The sequence below is a fragment of the Oncorhynchus clarkii genome, chromosome 5 (genome assembly GCF_045791955.1).
Source record: "Oncorhynchus clarkii lewisi isolate Uvic-CL-2024 chromosome 5, UVic_Ocla_1.0, whole genome shotgun sequence".
NCBI classification, from domain to species: Eukaryota; Metazoa; Chordata; class Actinopteri; order Salmoniformes; family Salmonidae; genus Oncorhynchus; species Oncorhynchus clarkii.
The window spans coordinates 31,963,180-31,991,142 of NC_092151.1; the positions used below are offsets into that span (position 1 = coordinate 31,963,180).

A 27,963-nucleotide genomic window follows, 5' to 3' on the forward strand; every position below is an offset into this window, starting at 1 on the left:
TGGCCTCCACGTGCCTGTATGACCTCCCTACAACGTCTGGGCATGCTCCTGATGAGGTGGCGGATGGTCTCCTGAGGGATCTCCTCCCAGACCTGGACTAAAGCATCCGCCAACTCCTGGACAGTCTGTGGTGCAACGTGGCGTTGGTGGATGGAACGAGACATGATGTCCCAGATGTGCTCAATTGGATTCAGGTCTGGGGAACGGGCGGTCCATAGCATCAATGCCTTCCTCTTGCAGGAACTGCTGACACACTCCAGCCACATGAGGTCTAGCATTGTCTTGCATTAGGAGGAATCCAGGGCCAACCGCACCAGCATATGGTCTCACAAGGAGTCTGAGGATCTCATCTAGGTACCTAATGGCAGTCAGGCTACCTCTGGCAAGCACATAGAGGGCTGTGCGGCCCCCCCAAAGAAATGCCACCCCCACCATGACTGACCCACCGCCAAACCCGTCATGCTGGAGAATGTTGCAGGCAGCAGAACGTTCTCCACGGCGTCTCCAGACTGTCACGTCTGTCACATGTGCTCAGTGTGAACCTGCTTTCATCTGTGAAGAGCACAGGGCGCCAGTGGCGAATTTGCCAATCTTGGTGTTCTCTGGCAAATGCCAAACGTCCTGCACGGTGTAAGCACAGCCCTCACCTGTGGACGTCGGGCCCTCATACCACCCTTATGGAGTCTGTTTCTGACCGTTTGAGCAGACACATGCACATTTGTGGCCTGCTGGAGGTCATTTTGCAGGGCTCTGGCAGTGCTCCTCCTGCTCCTCCTTGCACAAAGGTGGAGGTAGCGGTCCTGCTGCTGGGTTGTTGCCCTCCTACGGCCTCCTCCACGTCTCCTGATGTACTGGCCTGTCTCCTGGTAGCGCCTCCATGCTCTGGACACTACGCTGACAGACACAGCAAACCTTCTTGCCACATCTCGCATTGATGTGCAATCCTGGATGAGCTACACTACCTGAGCCACTTGTGTGGGTTGTAGACTCCGTCTCATGCTACCACTAGAGTGAAAGCACCGGCAGCATTCAAAAGTGACCAAAACATCAGCCAGGAAGCATAGGAACTGAGAAGTGGTCTGGTTATCACCTGCAGAACCACTCCTTTATTGGGGGTGTCTTGCTAATTGCATATAATTTCCACCTGTTGTCTATTCCATTTGCACAACAGCATGTGAAATTTATTGTCAATCAGTGTTGCTTCCTAAGTGGACAGTTTGATTTCACAGAAGTGTGATTGACTTGGAGTTACATTGCGTTGTTTAAGTGTTCCCTTTATTTTTTTTGAGCAGTGTATTTACCAAAAATGAAATGAAATGATGCAGACAATTACATTGATGGAAGCAACAATCTTTCTGCAATATTAAGCTGATCCACCCCTTAAAATAAAAAAAATTACACTACCACTAACCAAGTGCCATAATGATGATGAAATAAACTAAGCCCTTGTAATGTGTTTTGAAGAGATTATATACTGAACCTTTTTAATTAAGCAGAAGTGGGCTGTCAAAGTGTGGATTTGACTGCTAGGGAAAGTAACCCAGGTCAGAGGTTAGTGTGTCCCAGACAGCCCAGCAGCTGGCTGGCCTCTCTGGGTTACTGGAGTCAGTCAGATGGAGGGGGTGGGAGTGATGGGATATGTGGGGTGGCTTTGGGTTGGAGACTGTTGGGTGGGTAAAAGGAGAGGGTGTGAACTGTGAATGTTGTCGGCAGTGTAGGCTAAGGCGTGGCAGTGGGTGAGAAAATTGGGGTGTTGGGCTGAGAGAGTTTCCCCATTCCCAGGGATTCTCTGAATTCTCCCGCGTGCCAAAAGGATGGGTTGGCCGCAGGGAGAGACAGCTGATCTCTATGTGGTACAACTCCGCAGTTACAGGACCAAGTTCACTGTGTCTGTCCTAGGGTTAAGTGTTCCCAACCAGATAGGTTAATTCTGTTTTACCTCAGTGTATCTGTCTGGCCGTAGGCCTACATTGCAAATAGTAGAGAGAGGCTTACATTCCATGATGTGATTACTTTTTCCTTTTATCTATACAAAGCTCTTAACATTTAATCCCCCATAATTGTTCCGGCTAACTGGACATAATCAGATCTACCTAGAGGAAGTTGTGCCTGACGCATGCATTATGTTGATATTGTTTGGAGGAAGCAGGGTCACACGGTCTGAAAGTCATGAGGTGAAGAGAAAATATGTTCCTATTTATCTGTAAAGGAGGAGGTTGTGATGGGGGGTTAATTGAACTAAGGTGTGTGTGCTCACTGGTTTACATGCCTTTGTCAGTTTTTACTGTTTAAGCAAGGCAATCGATGCAGTGAGGAGAGCAGCCCTGGGTCAGACGGTCATTTGTCTGCACTGCAGAGCCTATAGAATGTTCAACATGAATTACATTACCCTGCATCAGAGCAGGCCTGGTCCCTGTCACACTTAACAGAGCTTGATTGAGTAAGACATAGCCGAAGACCAGACTGTGGAATCTGTCTTGAAACCGAGGAGTAGGCTTAACCACCTGAACTTGTCCAATAAGAATGCTCCATTTTGAGGAAATCAGAGATACTTTGCAGTATATCCCTAGGGGTGATTTTTATGAATTCATTATGTAGAGAGATGCTGAGTGATATCTAAGGGAGTGTTAATAGCCAGGGTCATAGTCTGTCTGTTTCTAAATGTCTTTGTGTGGGCCTGAGGTGACCAGCAGGCTGTGTTCGATCTACAATAGCCAACTAGCCACGCCAGTACAGCAACATGTCACACTGTAAATGTCCCTAGAATTCCTATTGAGTCTGGATGCGTGTTCTTCATTCCCATGTATTATGTCTGTCCCCTTCATGGCTGGGGAGTTATTACACTCAGCATATTGTCAGTGTAGATACGGTATGTGAACTTGCCAACGGACTGTTACGTTTTTATTTTGGAGCACGTTTTCAAACTGTGCCTATGAACGCTCATTCATAAAAAACTGTTAATGCCCCATTGACAAATAGTGTTACTTTTTAGAGAATGTGTATACAGAGTCAGAAGCATTTATTTTACGCCTCTGCCTGTTTAAAAAAAAAAAAACACCACACATGGACTAATTCGAGCCCCACACAATGTTGTGCGTGGGTGTCTTGAATTAGTTTTGTAATTTCAGAGATGGGTGAGTTCCATTGCCAAGTTCCTGGGCCCAGACTAAAGGCAGTCACAGCATTCATTTGAAGGGCAGTCCCCATACGCTGAAAAGACAACATTTTCCGATGGATTATTATGGGGAAATTGACTCTGGGCATGAGGGATTTTATGGACAGTCGTACAGCCAGCTTTCTAAAAGATGCCAATTTTAAACAGGGAATGAGCAGAGGCCCAGGGATATGGGGAGTTGGGAGATATCCTGGGATCCGCTGGCTTTCTCACACACAGCACACGCTTTGCCGCACACACAAAAGTTCCATCCATCTAGAATTTGTCAGAAGGCTGATCACACTTCATACATTTCCAGTGTACCCAGGGGCATTGTGTCAGAAATATAAGTAGAGAGTAGGGTTACAAAGGGTCGTAAACTTTCCGGTAAGTTTCTGGAATTTTTACTTAAATTCATTAAAAAGTTAGCTTATAACAGTGAACCTTTTTTGGTGAGATACACAAGGCAATTCTAGGTCTTGTGGCATATTTTGGTTAAAGTATCCTGAATTCAATGGAATCGCAAACCTCTGCATGCACAGTGCATTCTTCCATCACATGTACACCTGATTCTCAAGATCTTGCACACTAATGAGATGCTTTTGAACCCACACTACTACACTGTCTGAGCCAAGGACTACATGCTTTCTGGTAAGGTTTGATTACAATACTGGGTGGGGTGAATATATTTTAGATGACATACAGGATTTTTTTGTTTTCTAGTAAATAGTAGCCTGCAACAAAGTGTTTAAATCATTTCTAACTTTTTAACAATTTCTATATTAGCTGCAGTGAAATGTCTCCACACATCAGATAGTGCCAGTGGCATTTTCCTGTAAAGATTAGTTGAAAAAAACAATTTCATATACAGATAAATAGTTAAGCAGTTCAATTTAACAACTCCTTAGTAAGATAAATGTTTTAAAATGAAACATGTATGGAAACAGGTGAATTAACACTCCTCAGTTAGCAGGCTCAAACAAGCTAAAACCCACATGGTAGCAAAAACGAACTGCTGCTTGGTCTAAAGTGGAGGATTCCTACCCTCACATCACACCCATTGGCTGTGCTGCTCATGCATTGAATCTGCTCCTCAAGGACATCATGGAACTGAGAACAATGGATACACTGTGCAAGAGAAATGGTTAGGTATGTGAAGGTTCATCAAGTTTTTGCAGCAATCTACCTCACCAAGCAGTGAGAAGAATAAGAGCACCACATTGAAGATGCCCAGCAATACCCGTTGGGGTGGTGTTGTCATTTATGACAGTCTCCTGGAGGGAAAGGAGTCTCTCCAAGAAATGGCCATATCACAGTCTGCCGATATGGACAGCCCCATCTAGAGGATCCTCCTGGATGATATATTTTGGGAGAGAGTGGTAAGCAGCCTGAAACCTATAGCATTAGCCATTGCACCGATTGAGGGAGACAATGCCATCCTGTCTGATGTTCAGATTCTGCTTGCAGATGTAAGAGAATAAATCCGTACTGCCCTTCCCACTTCACTGTTGCTCCAAGAAGAAGAAACTGCAGTTCTGAAATGCATCAAAAGTCTTGAAGACTTCTGCCTGAGGCCCATACACGCCGCAGCGTACATGTTGGACCCCAAGTATGCTGGCAAGAGCATCCTGTCTGGTGCAGAAATCGACAAGGCCTATAGTGTAATCACTGCCTTGTCTCGCCTCCTTGGCCTGGATGAGGACAAGGTTCTTGGCAGTCTGGCGAAGTACACTTCCAAGCAAGGGCTTTGGGATGGAGATGCAATATGGCAGTTGTGCCAACATATCTCATCAGCCACCTGGTGGAAGGGACTTTGCATCTGAGGCTCTTTCCCCTGTTGCCTCCATCCTCCAAATCCCACCAACATCAGTCGCCTCAGAGCGCAACTGGTCCTTGTTTGGGAACACACACACCAAAGCACGCAATAGGCTGACCTGGCCATCCGGGCAAATTTGAGGCTTTTTGAGCCCGACAACGAGCCATCCTCAAGGTTGGAAAGTGACAGTGAAGATGAGGCTTCAGAGTCTGATGTTCAAAAGGTGGACATTGAGGAGGTCCAGGGAGAAGACATGAAAGCCTGAGAGGAAGACAACCAAAGCTTTAGTTTCTAGACTATAATTTTACAGATGTATGTTGAAAATGTTTTTGGGAGATGCAATGGATCATTGGGGATCATTCAATATTCCCTTTTTGTTGTTCAGTGAAATCATCCAATGTGGAGAGTCGACTCATTGAATTAAAGTTCAATTCGTAACTAAATATTTTTATTTTATTTCTATTGGAATGATTTAATCATTTGCAGTTGTCTGCTTATGATAAGGTAAAGGGTTTGTTTCTGTCTCCATATGATATGGTAAATATATCCAATGCAAAAAAACATCTACATTTAAATGGTATTAATATTAGTTTGCATATATTTCCGTTAATTCCCATATATTCCCTTTAATTCCCACGGAAAGTTTCCACCTCTTAATATTCCCCAAAATGTGCAACCCTAGTGGAGAGGGTGGGAATTTGTCTCTTTCTGCTCCATCGTCTCCCCCCCCCCCCCCCCCCCCTTCAGTCATCAATAACCTGTGAGGAAAAGGGTTCTCTGTCGCCTTAGTCTAATGCTACTGGAACGAGACCAGCCATCAAATGACTGCACTAGCAGTGTACACACACCCACATTTCTTACTTCCTACCACTGTCATCATCGCTAACCTTAAGACTGCACATCCCAAGCGTAATTTGTGATGTTGTGCATGGATTTATTGTAGAAGTGCATAGCCTGCAAAATACACTGAGAGTACAAGACATTTGGAACACTTTCCATGACGGACTGATCACGTGAAAGCTATGATCCCTTATTGATGTCACATGTTAAATCCACTTCAAATCAGTGTAGATGAAGAGAAATAGACCGGTTAAAGAATGATTTTTAAACCTTGAGACATGGATTGTGTATGTGTGCCATTGAGGGTGAATGGGCAAGACAAAATATTTAAATGTCTTTGAACGGTACTAGGTGCCAGACACACCAGTTTGAGTCAACAGTTTCCCGTGTTTATCAAGAATAGTCCAATACCCAAAGGACATCCAGCAAACTTGACACAACTTGGAGTCAACATGGGCATTGGAGTCAACATGGGCCAGCATCCCTGTGGAGCTATTTCAACACCTTGGAGATTCCATTCCCCGACTAATTGAGGCTGTTCTGAGGGCAGAAGAGGATGAAACTCAATATTAGGAAGGTGTTCCTAATGTTTTGTTCTCTCAGTATATATCTAATTTGTTTTCTGTCTTCTTCGCTCCCAGCTTTCGGAAGCTCCTCCACTACCTCAGTGTTTGGTCAACAGCCCAGTGGTGGGAGTGTCTTTGGACAGGTAACATTCACATTTTACTATGTGTGTAAAATATGAAACCTTCCTACCATTTGATATGTAACACTTCAGTAGAAGACCCCCAAATATCCCTCTTCAAATGCGACCACACCACTCACATACACGGTAGATGTATTATTGCATTTGGGTAAGAACTCAGCCGAGAGCCCATACACTAACTACTGCATAACCAATTATGATCATTATGACCTTGTTGTGACTGTGCCCCCTCCCTTCTCCCCTGCAGCAACCATCCAGTGGTGGGGGTCTGTTTGGGTCTAGCTCTGCCACGGTAGCAGGCTCCCAGCAGGCAGGGGGAGGCTTCTTCAGTGGCCTGGGGGGGAAACCCAGTGAGGACGCCGCCAACAAGAACCCCTTCGGCACGACCGCCGCCTCCGGGGGCTTCAGTCAGCCCAACCAGACAGGTGAGAAGACCCATAGGGGTGGAGAAGTTGTAGCAGAAAGGATGACTCATCTTATAATTAAACTTCCTGTGTAATTTTAGGACAGTTATCATTAGCAAGATACCCTTTGATTGACAGGATGATGAAGTTGACTGATATACTCACTTTGTTTCATACCAGCAAGCAATACAATGAGAATCACCAGAGCTTTGATAAGAGCACAAATATTATCAAGGTAAATATGTTCATGTAAATGTAGGGAAGTAGCCAATATAATCAATTTAGTTTATGAACACAGTGTCACATAGCGGTGTGATTTAACCTGTTGATGCCGGAGGCACTGACAGTGTATGTGTTGTCCTATCTGTGACAGCACGAGTCTGCACCATCCTCTATAGCTCCTGGTCATGTTACTGCTCAACAGACTGACTGGCATAGTTTTACATAGCAAATAGGCTACTATCTGCACGTTTTCTTATTCTAATGCACACAAACAGCATCTAATCATCCATGTTTGTTCTGTAGATTAATGCAAATCTGTTCATATTTTCCCAACCTTGTGGTGGTACGTGATTCATTTCTGTTAAACATGTAGGCTAGATGAGTAGAAATATCCACCTTGATATGCATTTGAGCCGCCCCCGTACCATTCTACTGTACCCTCTTTTGTTCCAAATTGAAATGGGGCAGAATTCTGATTATGGCTATCTGAATATGTATGACCCATTTCAAGGGGACTATTTGATAGGATAGTATTCCCTTGCATGCCCAAAGCTTTGATTCTTATGAGAAATGTCATTCTCTGCCACTCAAGTATTGCCTTCTAGGACATTTTCCCTGAACATATATCCCAACCCACATTGTTTCACCCATGTCTTCACCCATGTTTATTTTCTCAATGCGCTGCATGACATGCATGTAGACTATTTTAGCTTTTAGTCAAATTCCTAAATTCCATTACTTCTTTGACACTCACCTTTGGGAAGAGCACTGCAAATGAGTAATTTCCTTGAGTAGCTCTTAACGGACAGTAGGCATTGTGCCATGCTGCGTAATACATCAAGTGTCCGTCCCAATGTCTTCCACACACACCTAATACCATTCAGCCACTGTGGCAGTCACATATCCATTTCTTCCTTCTGCCTGTTACTGATGAAAAGTGAAACCCTTTATCTGATATTGCTGATCAAGCTCCTTAATGCCCAAAGATGTCTTCTTCTCCTGCCCCCAGTTATTGATTGGCATCATAGTCAGTCAGTCAGTCAGTCAGTCATGTAACTTGTCCATGTAATCACCCAACTCTTTGAGAATCCATTTTGATTTGAAAGGTGTTTCTTTTCTTTTCTCTCACATTGGTTGCCTTCAAGTTACTGTCTTGTAAATTGTTGGAGCGTGAAAGTGCTAAATTGCTGAAAGTGGATGTGATGTTTGGAAATGTTCCACCTGTGCAGAATCTCCAATGAGATTGCAGTGTTCTGTGTCATTTACACCTTAAATGTAGTGAAGTACTTGCAGTGAGCAGTATTACCATATGGCCAATGCATTGTGCAAAAACACTCAGCCTTGGAAAAGTATGAAAATGGCCCCTAGAAAATAGCCTCCTCTATGAACGCGAAAGGCCATTTCCAGTCTGTCACCAGCGGACTCTCACTAGCACCTTGCTAAAAGCCCAGAGAGGATTTAACGATAGAATCCTTATACATCTCTCCAGTGGTATAAAAAAGAGAGACTGGACTGTCGTTCCTCTTGCCTTATTTGAGCTGTTCTTGCCGTAATATGGACATCTTCTGGATACTTACCCCTACCTTGTCAGAACACAACTGATTGGCTCAAACGCATTAAGAAGGAAAGACATTTCCACAAATTAACTTTTAACAAGGCACACCTGTTAATTGAAATCCATTCCAGGTGACTACCTCATGAAGTTGGTTGAGAGAATGCCAAGAGTGTGCAAAGCTGTCATCAAGGCAAAATCGGTCGAATTACCGACCCATTGATTTTGTTAGTTACTCTCACTCAGATATCAAATTAAGAACTGCAAACATTTCTTTCCACCCTATGGAAAAATGAGTAGAATTGCATAAAGTGTGTTATAAAGCTGCTAATTATTCTCTGCCCAATCGCAAAGTCTTTAGAATTGCAGGAAATTAATGTTTCAAGACCCATTTAATCTTTCCTCTTTTTTTATACCACTGGAGAGATGTATAAAAGCCAGGTCAGATGAAGAGACCGACATTCCCAGCCAATTAAAAGTGAAACACGCTGTAAATATAAAAAGACTGAGGGAGACCTGGGTTAACTGTAAAGTGTGTTGCTGTCATGACACCCCTGAAACGATATTCCACCACATCGTTCTGGAGATGAATATCTAATGAACGTGGAGGGAGAGAAGTTTACATTTTCCTTGCATGATTGAATTTTGAAATGGTGATCAGTGAGTGATGACTCATGGCTGGAAATTCTGTAAAATGTTGTCCTCTTCATGCTCAGTAAACTGTAGAGCAGGGATTGGCAACAGGAGGCCTGCGGGCCAAAACCGGCCCACCAATATAAAATTTTTTGGCCCACAGTTTTTTTTTATTTGTTTGTTTATTTTGGTTAAAAAAACAAACGTATTTAAATCAGCTAAAATGTGTTTAATTTAGGAAATCTGTTCCCAAGTATTCACACACAAAAAGACACTTGATCATGTCTGAATGTAATCAAAGTATGAAATGATTGTATTTGAAAATAATCTATTTTGGGGCTTAGTGTAATGGCGCCGGAGAGGATGGCTGACATTTTACTTGCTCCTAACCAGCTGTTATTTTGTTAGTTTTTTTTGCATAGTTTATAACTTATTTGTTTACTTATTTTGTACATAATGTTGCTGCTACCAAAAATCACTTCAGAACAGAGATTACTCACCAAGAACTGGTAGAAGCTTTTTCCTTTTACGAGTCCGACGTGAAGGATATACTGCTTTGCCGGGAACAGGCCTAAATCTCCGTAATTTGCGTGAAGAGAAGACTGAGAAAAATGGGGCGGAGGTCGGGCTGCCTTCTGAGAATTCAAGGGCGAGCGAGTAAATCCTCACTGCCATCCGTTCTATTGGCTAACGTGAAATCAATGGAAAATAAAATCGATGACCTACGAACAAGATTAAACTACCAACGGGACATTAAAAACTATCACCAAGTCATAGCTGAACGACGACATGAATAACATACAGCTGGCGGTTTTTACATTGTATCGGCAGGATAGAACAGGATAGTATGCCTTCCATTTCCTAATAATAGCTCCCACAGTTGATTTATTCAAACCAAGCTGCTTACCTATTGCAGATTCAGTCTTCCCAGCCTGGTGCAGGTCTACAATTTTGTTTCTGGTGTCCAATGACAGCTCTTTGGTCTTGGCCATAGTGGAGTTTGGAGTGTGACTGTTTGAGGTTGTGGACAGGTGTCTTTTATACTGATAACAAGTTCAAACAGGTAACGAGTGGAGGACAGAGGAGCCTCTTGAAGAAGTTACAGGTCTGTGAGAGCCAGAAATCTTGCTTGTTTGTAGGTGACCAAATACTTATTTTCCACCATAATTTGCTAATAAATTCATAAAAAATCCTACAAAGTGATTTTCTGGATTTTTTTTCTTCTCATTTTGTCTGTCATTGTTGAAGTGTACCTATGATGAAAATTGGGAGAACTTGCACAATTGGTGGCTGACTAATAACTTTTTTGCCCCACTGTATGTGAGAATGCTATTAATTTACAACAGCTCAGCGTTCAACACCATAGTGTCTTCAAAGCTCATCACTAAGCTAAGGACCCTGGGACATAACACTTCCCTCTGCAACAGGATCCTGGACTTCCTTCTGGGCCGCCCCCAGGTAGTAAGGGTAGGTAAGGATCCTCAACATGAGGGCCCTTCAGGGGTGTGTGCTCAGTCCCCTCCTATACTCCCTATTCAGTCATGACTGCATGGCCAAGCACGACTCCAACATCACCATCAAGTTTGCCGATGACATGACAGTGGTAGGCCTGATTACCGGCAACAACAAGACAGCCTATAGGGAGGAGGTCAGTGACCTGGCCAAGACAGTCGTGAAGAGGGCACGACAAAACCTATTCTCCCTCAGGAGACTGAAAAGCTTTGGCATGGGTCCTCAGGTCCTCAAAAGGTTCTACAGCTCCACCATCGAGAGCGTCCTGACTGGTTGCATCATTGCCTAGTATGGCAACTGCTCGGCATCCGACCGCAAGGCACTACGGAGGGTAGTGCATAAGGCCTAGTACATCACTGGGGCCAAGCTTCCTGCCATCCAGGTCCTTTATCCTAGGCGGTGTCAGACTGTTCTCTCTAATACCGCACGGCAAGCGGTACCGGAGCACCAAATCTAAGTCCAAGAGGCCTCTACCCCCAAGCCATAAGACTCCTGAACATCTAATCAAATGGCTACCCAGAATATTTGCCTTACCCCCCCACCCCTCTTTTACGCTGCTGCTGCTCTCTGTTATTATCTATGCATAGTCACTATAATAACTCTAACGACATGTACATATTACCTCAACTAACCTGTGCCCCCGCACATTGACTCTGTACCGGTGCCCCCTGTATATAGCCTCGCTGTTGCTATTTTACTGCTGCTCTTTAATTATTTGTTACTTTCTTATTAAAAAAATAATATTATACTGCATTGTTGGTTAAGGGCTTGTAAGTAAGCATTTCACTGTAATGTCTACACCTGTTGTATTTGGTGTATTGCGAAAAATAAAATAAAAATTGATTAGTTGATTTGATTTATTTGTTCCGATAAAAATGTCTGTATTTAGGTGCCCTACTCATGCAATAGAGGATTATTCAGGTTTGCTACATCTCTCTTGTCCTCGCACTCATCCTCTTGGAGGGGACCAATAGCCAATTTGATAACTTGTTTAGGGTTTCCCATTCCATTACTTAGGTGAGAAGCTTTGCTCAGTGGCGCCCTGTCTAGAAATCTTTTGGGATCCTTTTACGTCGATTTTAAAGGCCCAGTTGCGTCAAAATTCTGTTTTTTCTTTGTTTTATATCATATTGTACAACAGAGGATGAAGCAAACTGTTAGAGTGAAAACATTTGATAATTTGAAAATACAATCTACACAGGACCTTCTAATCAGCAGGTTTGCATGTGCGGTAGTTTCGACTTTCCATGGCAACATCGTGGTATGTGCGGTAAGTTAGTTAATAGACCAATAACAAAGAGTTCCAGACCTCTCTGAGGTCCTGCATTTGTTATAGAATGTTAGTTCAACAATTGCAGAGTTCCTGTACCTGAAGATCATTTGGGAAGTATTCAGACTTTTCCCACATTTTTTTTTACATTTCAGCCTTATTCTAAAATTGATTCAATTGTTTTTTCCCCTCATCAATCTACACACACTACCCCCATAATGACGAAGCAAAAACAGCTTTTTAGACCTTTCTGCAAGTACTTTTTTTTAATGAATGAAATATCACATTTACATAAGTATTCTGACCCTTTACTCAGTACTTTGTTGTAGCACTTTTGGCAGCGATTACAGTCTTCTTGGGTACGACACTACAAGCTCGGTACACCTGTATTTGGGGAATTTCTCCCATTCTTCTCTGGAGATCCTTTCAAGCTCTGTCATGGTTGGATGAGGTGCGTGGCTGCACAGCTATTTTCAGAGGTTCAAGTCCGGGCTCTGGCTGGACCCCTAATGACATTCAAAGACTTGTCCCGAAGCCACTCCTGTGTTGTCTTGGCTGTGTACTTAGGGTTGTTATCCTGTTGGAAGGTGAACCTTCGCCCCAGTCTGAGGTACTGAGTGCTCTTGAGTAGTTTTTACTGAAGTGTATCTCTGTACTTTGCTCCGTTCATCTTTCCCTCAATCTTTTTTCCCCTTCACTAGTCTCCCAGTCCCTGCCACTGAATAAAATCCCCACAGCATGATGTTGCCGCCACCATGCTTCACCGTAGGGATGGTGCCAGGTTTCTTTGATGTGACGCTTTGCATTTAGGCCAAAGTTCAAACTTGGTTTCATCAGATCAGAGAATATTGTTTCTCATGGTCTGAGTTCTTTAGGTCCCTTTTGGCAAACTCCAAGAGGGCTATCATGTACCTTTTTACTGAGGAGTCGCTTCTGTCTGGCCACTCTACCATAAAGGCCTGATTGGTAAGGTAATGCAGAGATGCTTGTCCTTCTGAAAGTTTCTCCCATCTCCACAGAGGAACTCTGGAGCTCTGTCAGAGTGACCATCGGTCTCTTGGTCCCTTCCCTGACCAAGGCCCTTCTTCCCTGATTGCTCAGTTTGGCCGGGCCACTGTGTTCTGCAGAAATCTTTTGGTACCATTCCCCAGATCTGTGCCTCGACACAATCCTGTCTCGGAACTCTACGGACAATTCCTTTGACCTCATGGCTTGGTTGTTGCTCTGACATGCACGGTCAACTGTGAGATATTTCCAAATCATGTCCAATCAATTGAATTTACCACAGGTGGACTCCAATGAAGTTGTAGAAACATCTCAAGGATGATCAACGGAAACATGATGCACCTGAGCTCAATTTCGAGTCTCATAGCAAAGGGTCTGAATACTTACATAAGGTATTTCTGTATTTTATTTGTGATATATTTTCTACCTTTTAACTGTTTTCACTTTGTCGTTATGGGGTATTGTGTGTGGATTGCTGAGGAAAACAAATATTTAATCAATTTTCAAATAAGGCTGTAACGTAACAAAATGTAGACAAAGTCAAGGGGTCTGAATACTTTCCGAATGCACTGTAAATATGAACCGGACCGGCACAAAACATTTGCACAGCACCTATTTCTGTCTACATGCTATACTGCTATAAATTCACTGCTATAACTCCACTTTTAACCTCTGTCTGTCCTACAGGAGGACCCACCCTGTTTGGGAACAGCGGGGCCAAAACCTTTGGCTTTGGCTCTCCAGCATCAACATTCGGAGGGGGGGAGCAGACGGCCAGTGGGACCTTTAGCACGGGAGGCGGGAGTGTGGCCGCTCAGGGGTTCGGCTCCTTCTCCACCCCTGCCAAACAGACAGGTAGGCTACACCCTCAACCCAAAATCAGTGACAATAGTCACACAGCTCTGTCAACTACAGACTTGTGTCCATGGTTATTTTCAAAAGTGTTGTCCAACGATGTCACAAATAACCCATCTGTTATTAAACTTTGGGTCTCAATAGCCTATCTTACAAAATATATCACTTTCAAGAGTATGTCGATTCTAACTTTTTCAAGCAAATATCTTTCAATTGCTAAATTTCTTCAAGGTAATATCCCACCTGCCGGCCTAACTTACACAATACAGGGTGGTACAATAGGGTAGTTGTACTTTATTCTGCAATACCTACCCTCTTTAAACACATTCCCCATCACTAGCCCCTCTAGTCTTTTTGACAGTGATAGTAACGACCCTTTACATTCTTGGCTCCGTCTCTGATGTCGTCCTGTCTTCCTCTGTCTGTTGGTGCGGTGGTTGGCTCAGTGTCGTGTGAGGGTCAGAGAGTGGGGCAGGTGCTGATGGATGAACACTCCACACACGCATCACTTCCTCCCCAGCGATGCGGTGGGGGTGGCTCCACTCCCTGCAACCTCAGCTGCCCTCAGCTCTAGCTCCCAAAGGAGAGACTCACTCTGTCCTCCTTTATCATCTGAGCTACAGTGAGAGTCACCTTATCTCTTTCTGCCAGTACAGCACTAGTGGAACATGGTCAGGCTACATTCCACAATGCTGCGTCTTTCATAGCTAGTGAACAGTCTTGGTGTCTATTTGGCCAGAGCAGTCATAGCATACATTTTGTCAACGCAGTTCTAATATTTCCTCAAGCTTGCTAAAATTATAGCATGTCTTAGCAAATAGAAAGTCATAGTGTTCCCCAAAAGTTATTACCACTGCAGTTTTGCCTTGGCATTTTACTCAGCTGGCACTGCCAAAGGACATCACCTCTCCTAGCTTTATCATAGGCATCTACCCCCTAAACTCTTGGGCCCATATTCACAAAGCCTCTCAGAGTAGGAGTAACTGATCCTAGATCAGCACTCCTACTCTGAGAGGCTTTGTGAATACGGGACCTGGGGGTTTTCAGTGCTGCTCCAAGGAATGTAATCCTATTACATTAGCTCAATCAATTATTCACTGGGCCGTGCTCGTCTCGTAGCCAGGCTGTAATTTCAGTGCTCCCTCTCTTTAACTCCTCCTCCTTTCTCAGCCCCAAAGAGTGTGTGGTTGGCAATCAATTCCCGTCAAGCCCTCCTAGCCCTTATGCTATGTGTGTGTGAGAGCAATTGTCCCTGACCGGAAATGGAGTGTTGTAGAGCAGATGATAATACAACATTATTAATCATGTTGGGATGTTAGTTTTAGGGCATCACATCACATGACATATACACATGGCTCAAAATGTAGGAATAAGGTAAACGGTGTCTCTATTTTTTAAGCTTTTGCTGTTATGTATGGTTAGTGTCCCCTGAGACGTTCTTCCATCCCCCGTCTCAACCAATACAACAATATTGCTCATACACATGTCAAGTGTATTCATATAACCATCCCTCTCACACGTATTTTATCAAATGCAAAGTCAACCACCTGACCCTTCCTCACACACCCCTCTCTCTGTACCCCTACAGGTGGTTTTGGGAGCGCCCCTGTGTTCGGTAGCCCCCCTGCTTTTGGGGGCTCCCCGGCTTTTGGGGGGGCAGCAGCGTTTGGCTCGGCACCCTCTTTTAGCAGTCCCATGGGCTCCTCAGCCAGCAAGGTGTTTGGAGAGGGAACGGCAGCCGCCAACGTGGGAGGATTCGGGTAAGAGAGACACCCCTGTTAGACATGTATTGGATATGAAGAGTGAAGACTTTTAGAATTGTTCTGAAATTACAGCTGAATATTCTTGATAATACTGACCATACAGGCTTCAGAATGTCTTTAAATGTTTTTATGCATTTATTGCTGTGTATGTGATATTGTCTGGGTTGGTTGTCATGTATATTAAAAAGGTTGACTAATAAAAGGAAAGCATTATGGGCAAGGGTTTCAGCCACCTGAGGGGCTAGTTATGCAACACCTCACGTTCCAGCTGACAGCACGATGACACGTCCCTGACAGTGTTTTCATATTCACACATGGTAAATAAGCAATTGCAGGCTAACCCCCGACCTCATTTCTCAACTTGGGCATACCGCCCTAAGCCCTGCTCAGCTACACTAGCCAGGTTTCCATCCAATTGGTGACAGATTTTCATGCAAATATTAAAACATTAGCATAAAGAATATATGTGCATTTTCCTACCAGTGGTGTTTCCACCAAACTGACTTGTTGTGGATACAAATCAGTGCGTGATGATGTAGTGCACACAAGGTACTTTTTTGCTTAAGTTTTCATGTACAGTGCCTTCAGAAAGTATTTATCCCTAAATGACAGTGAAAAGGAAGCCTATCCAGAGTAAAAAATATTCCAAAACATGCATCCTGTTTGCAATAAATCACTAAAGTAAAACGGCAAAAAAACGTCTTCTTTTTTTTACTTCATGTTCTGAATACAATGCGTTATGTCTGGGTAAATCCAACACATCACGGAGTACCACTCTTCATATTTTCAAGCATGGTGGTGGCTGCATCATGTTATGGGTATGCTTGTCATCGGCAAGGATTAGGATGTTTTTTGGGATACAAATAAATGGAATAGAGCTAAGCAAAATCCTACAGGAAAACCAACAGACACTGGGAGATTAATTAATCTTTCAGCAGGACAATAACCTAAAACACCAGGCCAAATATAGACTGGAGTTGCTTACCAAGACGACATTGAATGTTAATGAGTGGCCTAGTTACAGTTTTGACTTAAATCTGCTTGAATATCTATGGCAAGACTTGAAAATGGCTATCTAGCAATGATCAGGAACTCATTTAACAGAGATTGAAGAATATTTTAAAGAATAATGTGCAAATATCGTACAATCCAGTTGTGCAAAGCTCTTAGAGACATACCCAGAAAGACTCCGTTGTAATCTCTGCAAAAGGTGATTCTAACATGTATTTTTGACTCTGGGGGTTAGAATACTTACTTACTCACTTTGACATTAGTATTTTGTGTAGATTGTTGACACAAAAAGACGATTCAAACCATTTTAATACCACCTTGTAAAACAATTTTGAAAAAGTCAAGTGGTTAGTATTGTGGAGTAACTACAATGTGTATCCATTGATACACCATCCAAAGTATAATTAATAACTTCACTATGCTCAAAGGGGTAGTCCATGTTTGCTGCTGCTTTTTTTTTTACCCATCTACCAATAGGTGCCCTTTGTCAAGGCATTGGAAAACCTCCCTGATCTTTGTGGTTGAATCTATGTTGGGAATTCACTGCTTGACTGCTCTGACATTATTTGTAGGCCATTGACACAATCTCAATTTAGCCATTTTTAAAATTCTGGCTGTAACACAATAGTGTTTGGAAAAAGTCAAATGGTATGAATACTTTCTGAAGGCACTGTACTGAATAAAAATCTAAAGTTCAATGTGTTTCCATTTCATTTTCAACCGATAGTTTTGTCACAGCTGTTGCGTTAAATAACAAATGTGCCCAGTCTGGTCTTGGTATGTGCGCTTTACCCAACAGCTCACAGATGCAGTGCGGGTAGTCTACATGATGACATTATTATGGATCATTTAATGACATTCAAGCATCAATCATGTCACCAGAATAAGACCCTGAGTCTGTCTATTGGAGAGGAGCATAAAGCTCATCAATTTACACTTTCACCACTCTGTAACATTCATCATAACTTATTTCATCTGTAGGGTAATAAACTGCATGGTTTCCAGATTTGTATTGGGAGGACGACACACCATGTCATCGGGTGACTCCAAGTTGACTTCAATATGATGGTTATTATATCAATATTTTCGCATTAAGGCCTTTCCACTACCGTTTCTCTCATAACACATTTTTCAGACGCAAAAAGTTCCCACCATGTCGAATGAACAAATGATCTGTCAGCATTTATAAAATTGTACTGAAATGTCCTGTTTTTCAATACGGTATGACTTGAGAATATGGTTACTGGCACACATTGTGTGCTTCGTCTTGCCTTCAATGAGTTTGAAATTTTGTTTAGAAAAGTCCACAATAGTTGAGGGCAAGCATTGCTGGTATGTTTTAAACACAATTCATCAGGGGATGGGATTCAGTCAGCTCTAACCACCCAGACCCCTGCTGAGTCAAACTCTATTCCGAGTTTAACTGCAACCCTCATTGTAAGATTATGGGAGAAAATGGGATTATTCCTCCATCCCCTACCGTTCAGCGACCCCCCCCCCCCCCCCCCCCCCCCCCCCCCCCACGTGCAGGCCTGCTGGGGTGCTGTGCACTTCTGCCAAGACCCAAACCACGGAGCCATGCAAAGAGAGATTATTCCACCCAGATAATCCCACTCTGGGGTCATACTGCCAGATGATTTTAAGAGGGGCTGGTTCCTTCCTTCTATCTATCTTCTATCTACCCCTGGGGGTCGTGTATTGGGCACAAGTTGTCAGGGGGGGGATTACCGGCTAAATCCCCACCCCTCAATCCTCTACCACCCCCTACTCTCACTCGCGTGCACACACACACACACTTTACAACCTCTGCCTTAGGTCCTGTTGGTTTCAGGAAGACGAGCTAGCCTTGCCCTGAAGTCATTTCTCAGTTCTGTCTTGTCAGGGTTTAATCCCATGGGACTGTCAAATGGCAGCAGGCTTAGTGTTTTCAGTCATTCCTTTCCTCGGTTCAGTCAGTTTTTTTCAGTCTAGTTCTTTTCATAATGTCAGGACTCGTGAGGTAATATTTTACCGCTCTTTATTTCGCTTGTCATCACCCGTCGTCCTGTTCACAAAGATAAATATTTAGGTTGTTTACGAATGCCGGTCCTAGTTTAGTTGTTTTCCAAACCTCTGCAGAGATTTATTAAAAGATAGTTCAAAGATAAAACGCCTCAGGACTCCCTACAGCCAGTAAATGTCACCCTCCCTATCTTTAGAAGTGGTTCCTCAATTTAGCAGTGGGCTTGGGCGATTTCCAGATTTTCATACCGTTTCTGTACCCTACCGGGGTGTAAGCTATTACCGGAAGTACACACAAGGGGTGCTATTTCCAAAAATATATATTTTTTGTGGGGATGCACAAAACAATTTAGGCGACAGGGATCTTGATCCAGGAGGGTATTAAATGTCCCTGCTGTAACCAAGAAGCGTGATTTTGACATCTAGGCAGTAGGCAAGTTAGCTAACCTAATGCTTAGCTGGAACCCTGAGTTGGATATCATTTATTTGACACCTCTTAGATTTATTATAGTTATAATCAACCTATAGTAATAAGCAGTGGCTTTGCACGAAGCCCCCGCGAGGTATTGGAAATCATACCGGTGGTATTTGTAAATAACCCTGTATACGGTATAAACCGTATATCTCCCAAGCCTTGTAGTTAAAGATGAACCTGGTCCCGGATTGACCCAAGAGCGGTTAAAGACAGCCGGCAGGCCGGCCGGCAAGTGATTGGCTCCCGTATTAAGGTCAGAGGTCAGCCTATATTTCGGTCCAGGGGTCTGCTTCCCAGATTAGAACCAGCAGAGCAGCTGAGCTGGCTGTGGCCTGGACTATTCTCTACCCCTCTCTCTTCATTACTCTGTCTCACTCTCTTCTTTAATGTCACTATCTTTTTGCCCTTGTTTCTGTTATCTTCCCCTCTTTCCTTCTCTCTCCTCTCTGAACGGCCTCACACACACACATGCTATATTCTACGTCAATTCCCCTTCCTCCTCCCCTCGTCTCTGCTGATGTTTGACTCTCGAAAACTAATCCTGGAGGTACAGCTGTGTGACTGGTGCTGCTCTTGTATCTCACTCAGGGCAAATGAAGCCTCCATGTCAAAATATAATAATTTAAGATATGCCATTTATCAGATGCTTTTATCCGAAACGACTTAGTCATGCGTGCATACATTCTACATATGGGTGGTCCCGGGAATCAAACCAGCTATCCTGCCATTGCAAGAGCCATGCTCTACCAACTGAGCTACAGAAGACATCTAGCTTTCATTTAGACTGTTCTACTACACATTTAAACTGAATAAAACATTCAAACACACTCCTCTCCCTGACAGTGACCCAGCCTCCACATACAGATCCCAGATCAGTAAGGGAAGTGCCGTGGGAGCGTCAGCGGCTTATTCCATTGTAATTCAAATAAACTATTATTGCAATATGCTTTGATGTAATGGGCTCTGATATTTTTCCAGGCAAGGCTGTTTCTCTGCATATTTTAGGAACCTGTCCTCTGGGTTAGAATGGTAATGTGAGCAGAGTAGAGGGACTGGGGCAGTGTGCTACAGTGACTATACTAGACAGTCTGTAACCTGGAGGAGAGAGGAGCACAGGTCATAGTAATTCGACCTCCCTCTGTATGGCGTCAGGGGGTTCAGGACTGATGTAGTATTTAGGGTGGATGGAAACTGACCAGTATATTTCCCAGTTTGTGTGTCAATAATGTAATAAATCAATTGTACCAATTGTTTTTCTAAGCAACACATCTTCCTGAATTTTGATTAGGTTATTGTTAGATCTATTCAATCTGAATCTATTTTTAGTCGTTTGTTTCTCTCTCCCCTCACAGCTTTGCCTCCACTCAACAAAGCACACCGTCGTTTGGTGCACTGGCCAACCAGAGTGCCCCGTCCTTTGGTAACCTGGCCCAGCAGCAGCAGGGGTCAGGGTTTGGAGCTCCTCAGCTCAGCGGCTTCTCTGCGTTCGGACAGCAGGGAGGAGGAGGTGTGTACTACTATCTCACCCATTCAGTTCTTTCAGATCAGTGCAGAGGATGCCACTCTAGAGGATGCACTCCAAGTCTTCATTGACATGTTCCCTTCCCTCCCTCTTCTAGTGACTAAAACTGTACAAAGCGTATGAAATGATTCCAACACCCGGCTTAGTCTTATCTGCCCCTGCGGTCTCCTCCCCACTCTCCCAGCCATGCTAACAAGGAACAAACAAAAGAGCTCAAGTCTTCGTTTGAAGTGCTGCCAATGAGTCTCTTCCAATATTCCCCGAAGTAGAGCCACTGGTTAGCTCAACTCATTAGTGGCTGGATAAATAGCAGTCAGTTAGCCTAGTGGCTAATGCTATCCCCCAGCACTCTGTCTGCTGTGCAGTACAACAGGGCCACAAGATGCAGTGCTAGGCTAATGCTAGGATAGCCGTGGGGATGGTGGAATCCCACCAGCGACTTCCTATTAACCCAAATACCTGCTATGGCCGCATGCCGCCACGCAAGCTACTTTCTGTCAGAATAATGTTTGTATATGGCCCAGTTTTCTCAAAACAGGAAGAGGAGGGTGGGAAGACCACTTTTAACATCTTAGTTTCACTCTCTCGTTCTCTCTTTCTTCTTGTTCTCTCACTGTATTTCTCTCTCATTCCTCTACTCCCTCACATGCTTGCCCTCTCTCCCTCTTGCTTTGTGTCTTGCTCTCAAAATGTCACTCTCTCACACACACACTTACACACACACACACACTTACACACACACACACACACACACTTACACACACACACACTTACACACACACACACTTTTTACTATTCAAATCGTTCAGCCTCCCTCTTATTTTTCCCTCTGTCTCCCTCCACTCCTGCTCTGGAGCCCTGGATGGTGCTGTTTGCGTATGTCCGATCGTTAGGTCTAGAACAAGTCATATTATTGTGGTTTGTGTTTTGTCTTATGTGGTTGACTGGCTCTGTACCATTGGTAATACGGTGGAAATGGTAGTAGTTTTCTCTCTGATTCAGTCTACATTATACAGAGGTGTTTGAATTTTTTCCACTGATACGTCTTCATCTACATGGTTAATTGTGTTTGTTGGTTTTCTTGCAGGCTTTGGGTCTGCTGGTGGATTTGGGTCCAATCAGTAAGTATCACTCATCGTTGGGCTCTTCTGTGTGGGGGTACGTGTTTCGGTAGTGTGCGCTCATTTGTTGTGTTCACATAAGAGTGTGTCTCGTTGTGCTTGAGTGTATACATTTGTCTAAGTGTTTGAACCCTCCCTACACACACACTCGCATGTGTGTCTCTGTCAGTAGTGTTTGGAGGAAAAGTGTGACCACAGCACACTTCTGAGAATCTGAAGGGCAGCATGAAGTCACAGCTGGCTTTCCTACTCCCTCCTTCCCCACCATCCCCCCTCCACTCTTTTCTCCCCCTCTAGTCTTCCTCACTCCTTTCTCTTCTCCCTCCTGTACCTTTTTCAACCCTCGCCCTTCTCCTCCCTCAAACCACTGATCTCTGTACCCTTACCCCAGACACTCGCCCCCACTACCCCCTAATTGCTCTCCTTTTCCCCCTACCTCATCTACCACTATCTACACTCTACCTCCTCCCTCTCTCCCGCTCCCCTCCTTTTCCTCCTCTTCCTCCCCTTCCTCCTCTCCCTGTGCTGCTGTGTCACATAGCCGCTTCCCCCAAGGTGCATTTTAGTGGAATGCGATCTGAAGTGCTCAGGAGAGTGGCGACGCAGCCCGGGCTTTGTTAGATAAGCTCCTCTCTCTCCCTCTGTTCTGCTTCACCCTCTCCCCCTCCTGCTCTTCTTCCTGTTCTCGTCTTCTTCTATTCCTTTCTCTCCCCTCTTTATTCCTCCCCATTTTGCTCCCTCCATCTCCCCCATCTTCCTCTTCCTTCTCCACTCTCCTCACTCACTCTCCTCTTTGTCCCTTTCTTCCTCGTCCTCTTCCTCTCATCATACCCATTTATTATTATTGATGAAAGCAAAATTCTGTGCCAACATGCTCTGAGAAGGGATATCTGTTTATGTTTTATACTGAACAAAAAAATAAACGCAACATGCAACACTTTCAATGATTTCAGTGCATATAAGGAAATCAGTCAATTAAATTAAATTCATTTAGCCCTAATCTATGGATTTCACATGACTGGGCAGGGGCGCAGCCAATCAGAATTAGTTTTTCTCTCACAAAAGAGCTTTATTACAGACAGAAATACTCCTTAGTTTCATTAGCTGTCCGGGTGGCTGGTCTCAGATGATCCCGCAGCTGAAGAAGCCGGATGTGGAGGTTCTGGGCTGGTGTGGTTTTACGTGGTTTACGGTTGTGAGACCAGTTGGACGTACTGCCTAATTCTCTAAAATGACGGAGGCGGCTTGTGGTAGAGAAATTAACATTTAATTATCTGACAACAGCTCTGGTGGATATTCCTGTAGTCTCCATGCTAATTGCACGCTCCCTAGAGACTATTTTATTTATTTTTATTTCACCTTTATTTAACCAGGTAGGCAAGTTGAGAACAAGTTCTCATTTACAATTGCGACCTGGCCAAGATGAAGCAAAGCAGTTCGACACATACAACAACACAGAGTTGCACATGGAGTAAAACAAACATACAGTCAATAATACAGTAGAAACAAGTCTATATACGATGTGAGCAAATGAGGTGACATAAGGGAGGTAAAGGCAAAAAAATGCCATGGTGGCAAAGTAAATACAATATAGCAAGTAAAACACTGGAATGGTAGATTTGCAGTGGAAGAATGTGCAAAGTAGAAATAAAAATAATGGGGTGCAAATGAGCTAAATAATTAAATTAAATAAATACAGTTGGTGAAAGAGGTAGTTGTTTGGGCTAAATTATAGATGGGCTATGTACATCTATGGTGACAACTGCACATTTTAGTGGCCTTTTATTGTCCCCAGCACAAGGTACACTTGTGTAAGGATCATGCTGTTTAATCAGCTTCTTGATATGCCACACCTGTCAGGGTTATCTTGGAAAAAGAGAAATGCTCACTATAAGGGATGTAAAACAAATGTGTGCACAAAATAAGCTTTTTGTGCATATGGAAATGTCTGGGAACTTTTAGTTCAGCTCATGGGACCAACACTTTGTATGTTGCGTTTATATTTCGTTCAGTATAGTTTAATTTGTTCAAAATAGAATGTATGTTTAAAGAAACAAGGTTTATATTAATACACTTCAACACAAGTAAACATGACCTTTCGAGTCACTTTGGTGCATATTATTTAGTAAGTTCTTATATCATTCTGAATACATTTTTATGAGCGGCAAAGCATTTTCATGTAGACAGAACGTATAGTACATAACAACTACAGCGAAATGTACTTCTTAATTTTAGTGCATTTCATTCTCACCTCCGTTTCCATAGAAACTGATACCACTCTTCATGTATCTGCTTAACAGTGTTGACTTTATCTGGACAGATCTCATGTCTGAAGTCCATCTCATCATTCCTGCTTTCCTCTCTTCCCTCTCTTTCTCTTTTCTTCTAGTCCCATTCCTATTTTTCTTCTCTCCACTTCCCTCAGTTCTACCTCCCTCTCTACTCAGTTCTACCTCCCTCTCTACTCAGTTCTACCTCCCTCTCTACTCAATTCTACACCCCTCTCTACTCAGTTCTACACCCCTCTCTACTCACTTCTACACCCCTCTCTACTCAGTTCTACACCCCTCTACTCAGTTCTACACCCCTCTACTCAGTTCTACACCCCTCTCTACTCAGGTCTATACCCCTCTCTACTCAGGTCTATACCCCTCTCTACTCAGGTCTACACCCCTCTCTACTCAGGTCTATACCCCTCTCTACTCAGGTCTATACCCCTCTCTACTCAGGTCTATACCCCTCTCTACTCAGGTCTATACCCCTCTCTACTCAGGTCTATACCCCTCTCTACTCAGGTCTATACCCCTCTCTACTCAGGTCTATACCCCTCTCTACTCAGGTCTATACCCCTCTCTACTCAGGTCTATACCCCTCTCTACTCAGGTCTATACCCCTCTCTACTCAGGTCTATACCCCTCTCTACTCAGGTCTATACCCCTCTCTCCTCAGGTCTATACCCCTCTCTACTCAGGTCTACACCCCTCTCTACTCAGGTCTACACCCCTCTCTACTCAGGTCTACACCCCTCTCTACTCAGGTCTATACCCCTCTCTACTCAGGTCTATACCCCTCTCTACTCAGGTCTATACCCCTCTCTACTCGGGTCTATACCCCTCTCTACTCAGGTCTACACCCCTCTCTACTCAGGTCTACACCCCTCTCTACTCAGGTCTATACCCCTCTCAGGTCTACACCCCTCTCTACTCAGGTCTATACCCCTCTCTACTCAGGTCTATACCCCTCTCTAAACCCCCTCTATTATTTTCTGTTCCACCCCTATATTTACGCCTACGTCTTCCCTCTACTGTAGTATGTGTGGATATGTGTTCCGTCCAGGACTCCCTCCTTATATTTTGTGTGTAAACAGCAAGGTTATTATAGTAAATGAAAACTGAAACAAAAATAAAAACAAACATTGGAAAAACAATTTAGTGATGAACTATCCTGAGACTTACCTTTGACTGCAATAAAATTATAATCCATTTTTTAAATGTTTTATCTGGCAGTTAAATGCTGCCAGTAGATGGCATTGTTTCAAATAGGCCTAGCTTGTGTATCAGTAGCTAACGGAAGAAATCCGAGGGCGAGTGCGGAGCGTGAGCGTGAACATAAACGATAGGCTTGTACATTGGCGGCAGCAAAAGGAAGGACAAAAGCAACTGGATTGTTGTGTCAGAAGATGGCAGCCTGTGTGGAACAGAGATCAAAGGGGAAAAACCCAACGAAGCTCAAAGTTCATCTGAACAGCACCAACAGAATTTCAGGCTAAAGACAAGGTTAGAATGCCAACAGCTGTTAGTAGCTGCAAGTCAGGACAACCAACTTGAGCAGTTTGCGTGAAAAGAACAGAAACAGACACTGACGATTATCCTTTTAAATCCAAGTCACATTAAGATTGATTTAAACCTAACCAAACCCATGACCAGACCATCCACCCCCAGTGGCAAACAGTGACATCACAAAAAAAGCTGACTATTGGCCTACAACACATAAATGGCTCTTAGCCTGCCGCACATAGGCTAGTTTCTGTCCCTAAAACTAAAATAATATAGAAACTAATATAAATAATTGTATTAAACTCTAATTAAATAAAAACTAGTAAATCAAGTATGATATCTACCTGAAACTAACTGAATTTCAAATACACATCTAAAAACTAATACGAACAAAAAAATATATCGGGTGTGTCTAATGCTGGTTGGTTAAAACCACATTCCAGCCAGTGTCTATTCTACAAGTTACCACCGGCTAAATCTATGACGTTAAAATGCCTATTTACTCTGTTCCATCTGACTGCGCAATCCACTGTCTCATCAGCCCAGCCAGACAATTTATAAACTTGATCTCCACTATAAAAAGCATCTAGACATTATCTCACATTTCTTTTAGACTAACATTTCGGTTTCAACAGCGGAGATTTGTATAAACCTTGTGTCTCCGACATTTGCGACATTGTTTTCCATATTCAAATTCAATCTCCAGCTTTCCCATAGTAATGAATGGGTCGGGACAAGACAGGCAGGCAGCGTTTCTCAGTCACTCGAAATCATGAATCAGCTGGCATCATTTATTTTTGCAGTCTTTACAGCTTCAATATTTGAAGTGATTGTGTTAGCTGTGTTGTTGGCTAGCTCCTCTGAACAATTTGTGTCGGGACTAACGTTTTTAATGAAAATATGTCAATCGTTATTTGAATATGTTGGTAACCGTTGTATAAAAGTGATAATGCCCTCTAAGCCGGTGTTTAGAGCCTAACACCCATGCTAATATATCCTCCAAACACCGGCTTTGAGGGCGTTATCACTTAAATAGAAAATCTCAAAACTACAATAACCTTGGTATACAATACTTACGTACATCCCTCACACTACTGTCAGAAAGCACTAGTACTCCTCATATTGATCAGTCGGGGCCAGGCAGGGGCTAAGGGAAAAGTCCAAACCTTCACAAAGGTAGCTAGCTTCCCAACCAGCCTCCCATTTTCATCAACCTCTTTTTTATATATATGTTGGTTTGTCTTCATTTTTATCCTCCAGATCTTCTCAAATGTTTGGAGCCAGTTCGGGTTGGAGAAGCTAGTTTTTGTAGACCCCCCCCCCCCAGCCCCCCCCATTGGCAAGTGCACCCATGCTGTGTGTGGCCAGTCAACACTGCTCTCTGCAATCAAGCTCTCTGAGTAGACGTCTCTTAAAGGGGGAAGGGTGGATGGAGAGGGTGGGTGGGATGGTTGAGATGACAGGTCAAAACTAGTTGTATAGTATGGAACTGACCTTACAGACCATCGCATAAGCTTACGTGAAGTACGTCAGTGGCCAACTAAAATGTGGAATGTGTAGTTGGATTAATTAATTGGCATTTTGTGTATCAATTTTTTTAAATCAGTACAGTAATTATTTATTAAGTTTATCATCGACTAGGAAACATCTCTAAGGGCACCTAATGTAGCAAAATCAAATGAAAGGTTTTGGTCATAATTCAATAATAAATGTATCATGAACTTTCTTGGAATAACACCTGTATTCATATGACATAGAATACTGTTTGTATATATCTGTTATCCACTGTGGACTGTAACTCTAGTGTAGATTTATGTTCATCCATCTGGACTTTGCTTTGCTCTATAAAATAGTAATGAAGCCTTGTTTGCACTTTGAATCAGGGAAAAGTTCTATGCTTTCATTTGAAGTTTTAAGATATCATATTTTCCAAGCTTTAGCAATTATGATAAGAAACATGTCCTCTGTTTCTCAAAACTCGTGTATTTTCTTAGTAAAGAAAGTTTTTTTTTTTAAATACTGTAATCAGTAACTGACTCTAGGCAAGACTTGGACAGGTCGTTGATAAAAGTATCCTCTCTTGATTGCATACAATGAACTGAAATATTAGGAAAAAATGTATGCTGCTTTTTAAAATCCATACTGCTGGAACCCCCTATTCCTATAAATGTGTATATTTTATACATGGAAAATGGGAAATAAACTTGGCAATTCTAAAATCTGTATCTAATGTAGTCCCTTTCTTTTTTTTTGGCATCCTACTGATGATGAGCACTAATTGATCGCCTGTGTTGTTTTAATGATGACAGCCTCTGGCTATTTTCC

General features: G+C 43.2%; 1 protein-coding gene across 3 annotated transcripts in view; it reads left to right on the forward strand.

Moving 5' to 3' along the window:
* The window catches only part of LOC139408647 (nucleoporin 214), a 74,954-nt gene that overhangs the window by 43,683 nt on the left and 3,308 nt on the right, over positions 1-27,963 (forward strand). For 2 of the 3 annotated variants that reach the window (XM_071152801.1, XM_071152802.1), the window contains exons 30-35: positions 6,452-6,519; positions 6,764-6,941; positions 13,802-13,969; positions 15,558-15,729; positions 20,572-20,726; positions 21,829-21,862. In XM_071152801.1, coding sequence (XP_071008902.1) covers positions 6,452-6,519; positions 6,764-6,941; positions 13,802-13,969; positions 15,558-15,729; positions 20,572-20,726; positions 21,829-21,862 — 775 coding nt within the window. Of the gene's footprint in view, positions 1-6,451; positions 6,520-6,763; positions 6,942-13,801; positions 13,970-15,557; positions 15,730-20,571; positions 20,727-21,828; positions 21,863-26,898; positions 27,862-27,963 lie in introns of those variants that run through there. The other variant, XM_071152800.1, reaches the window with a different exon arrangement.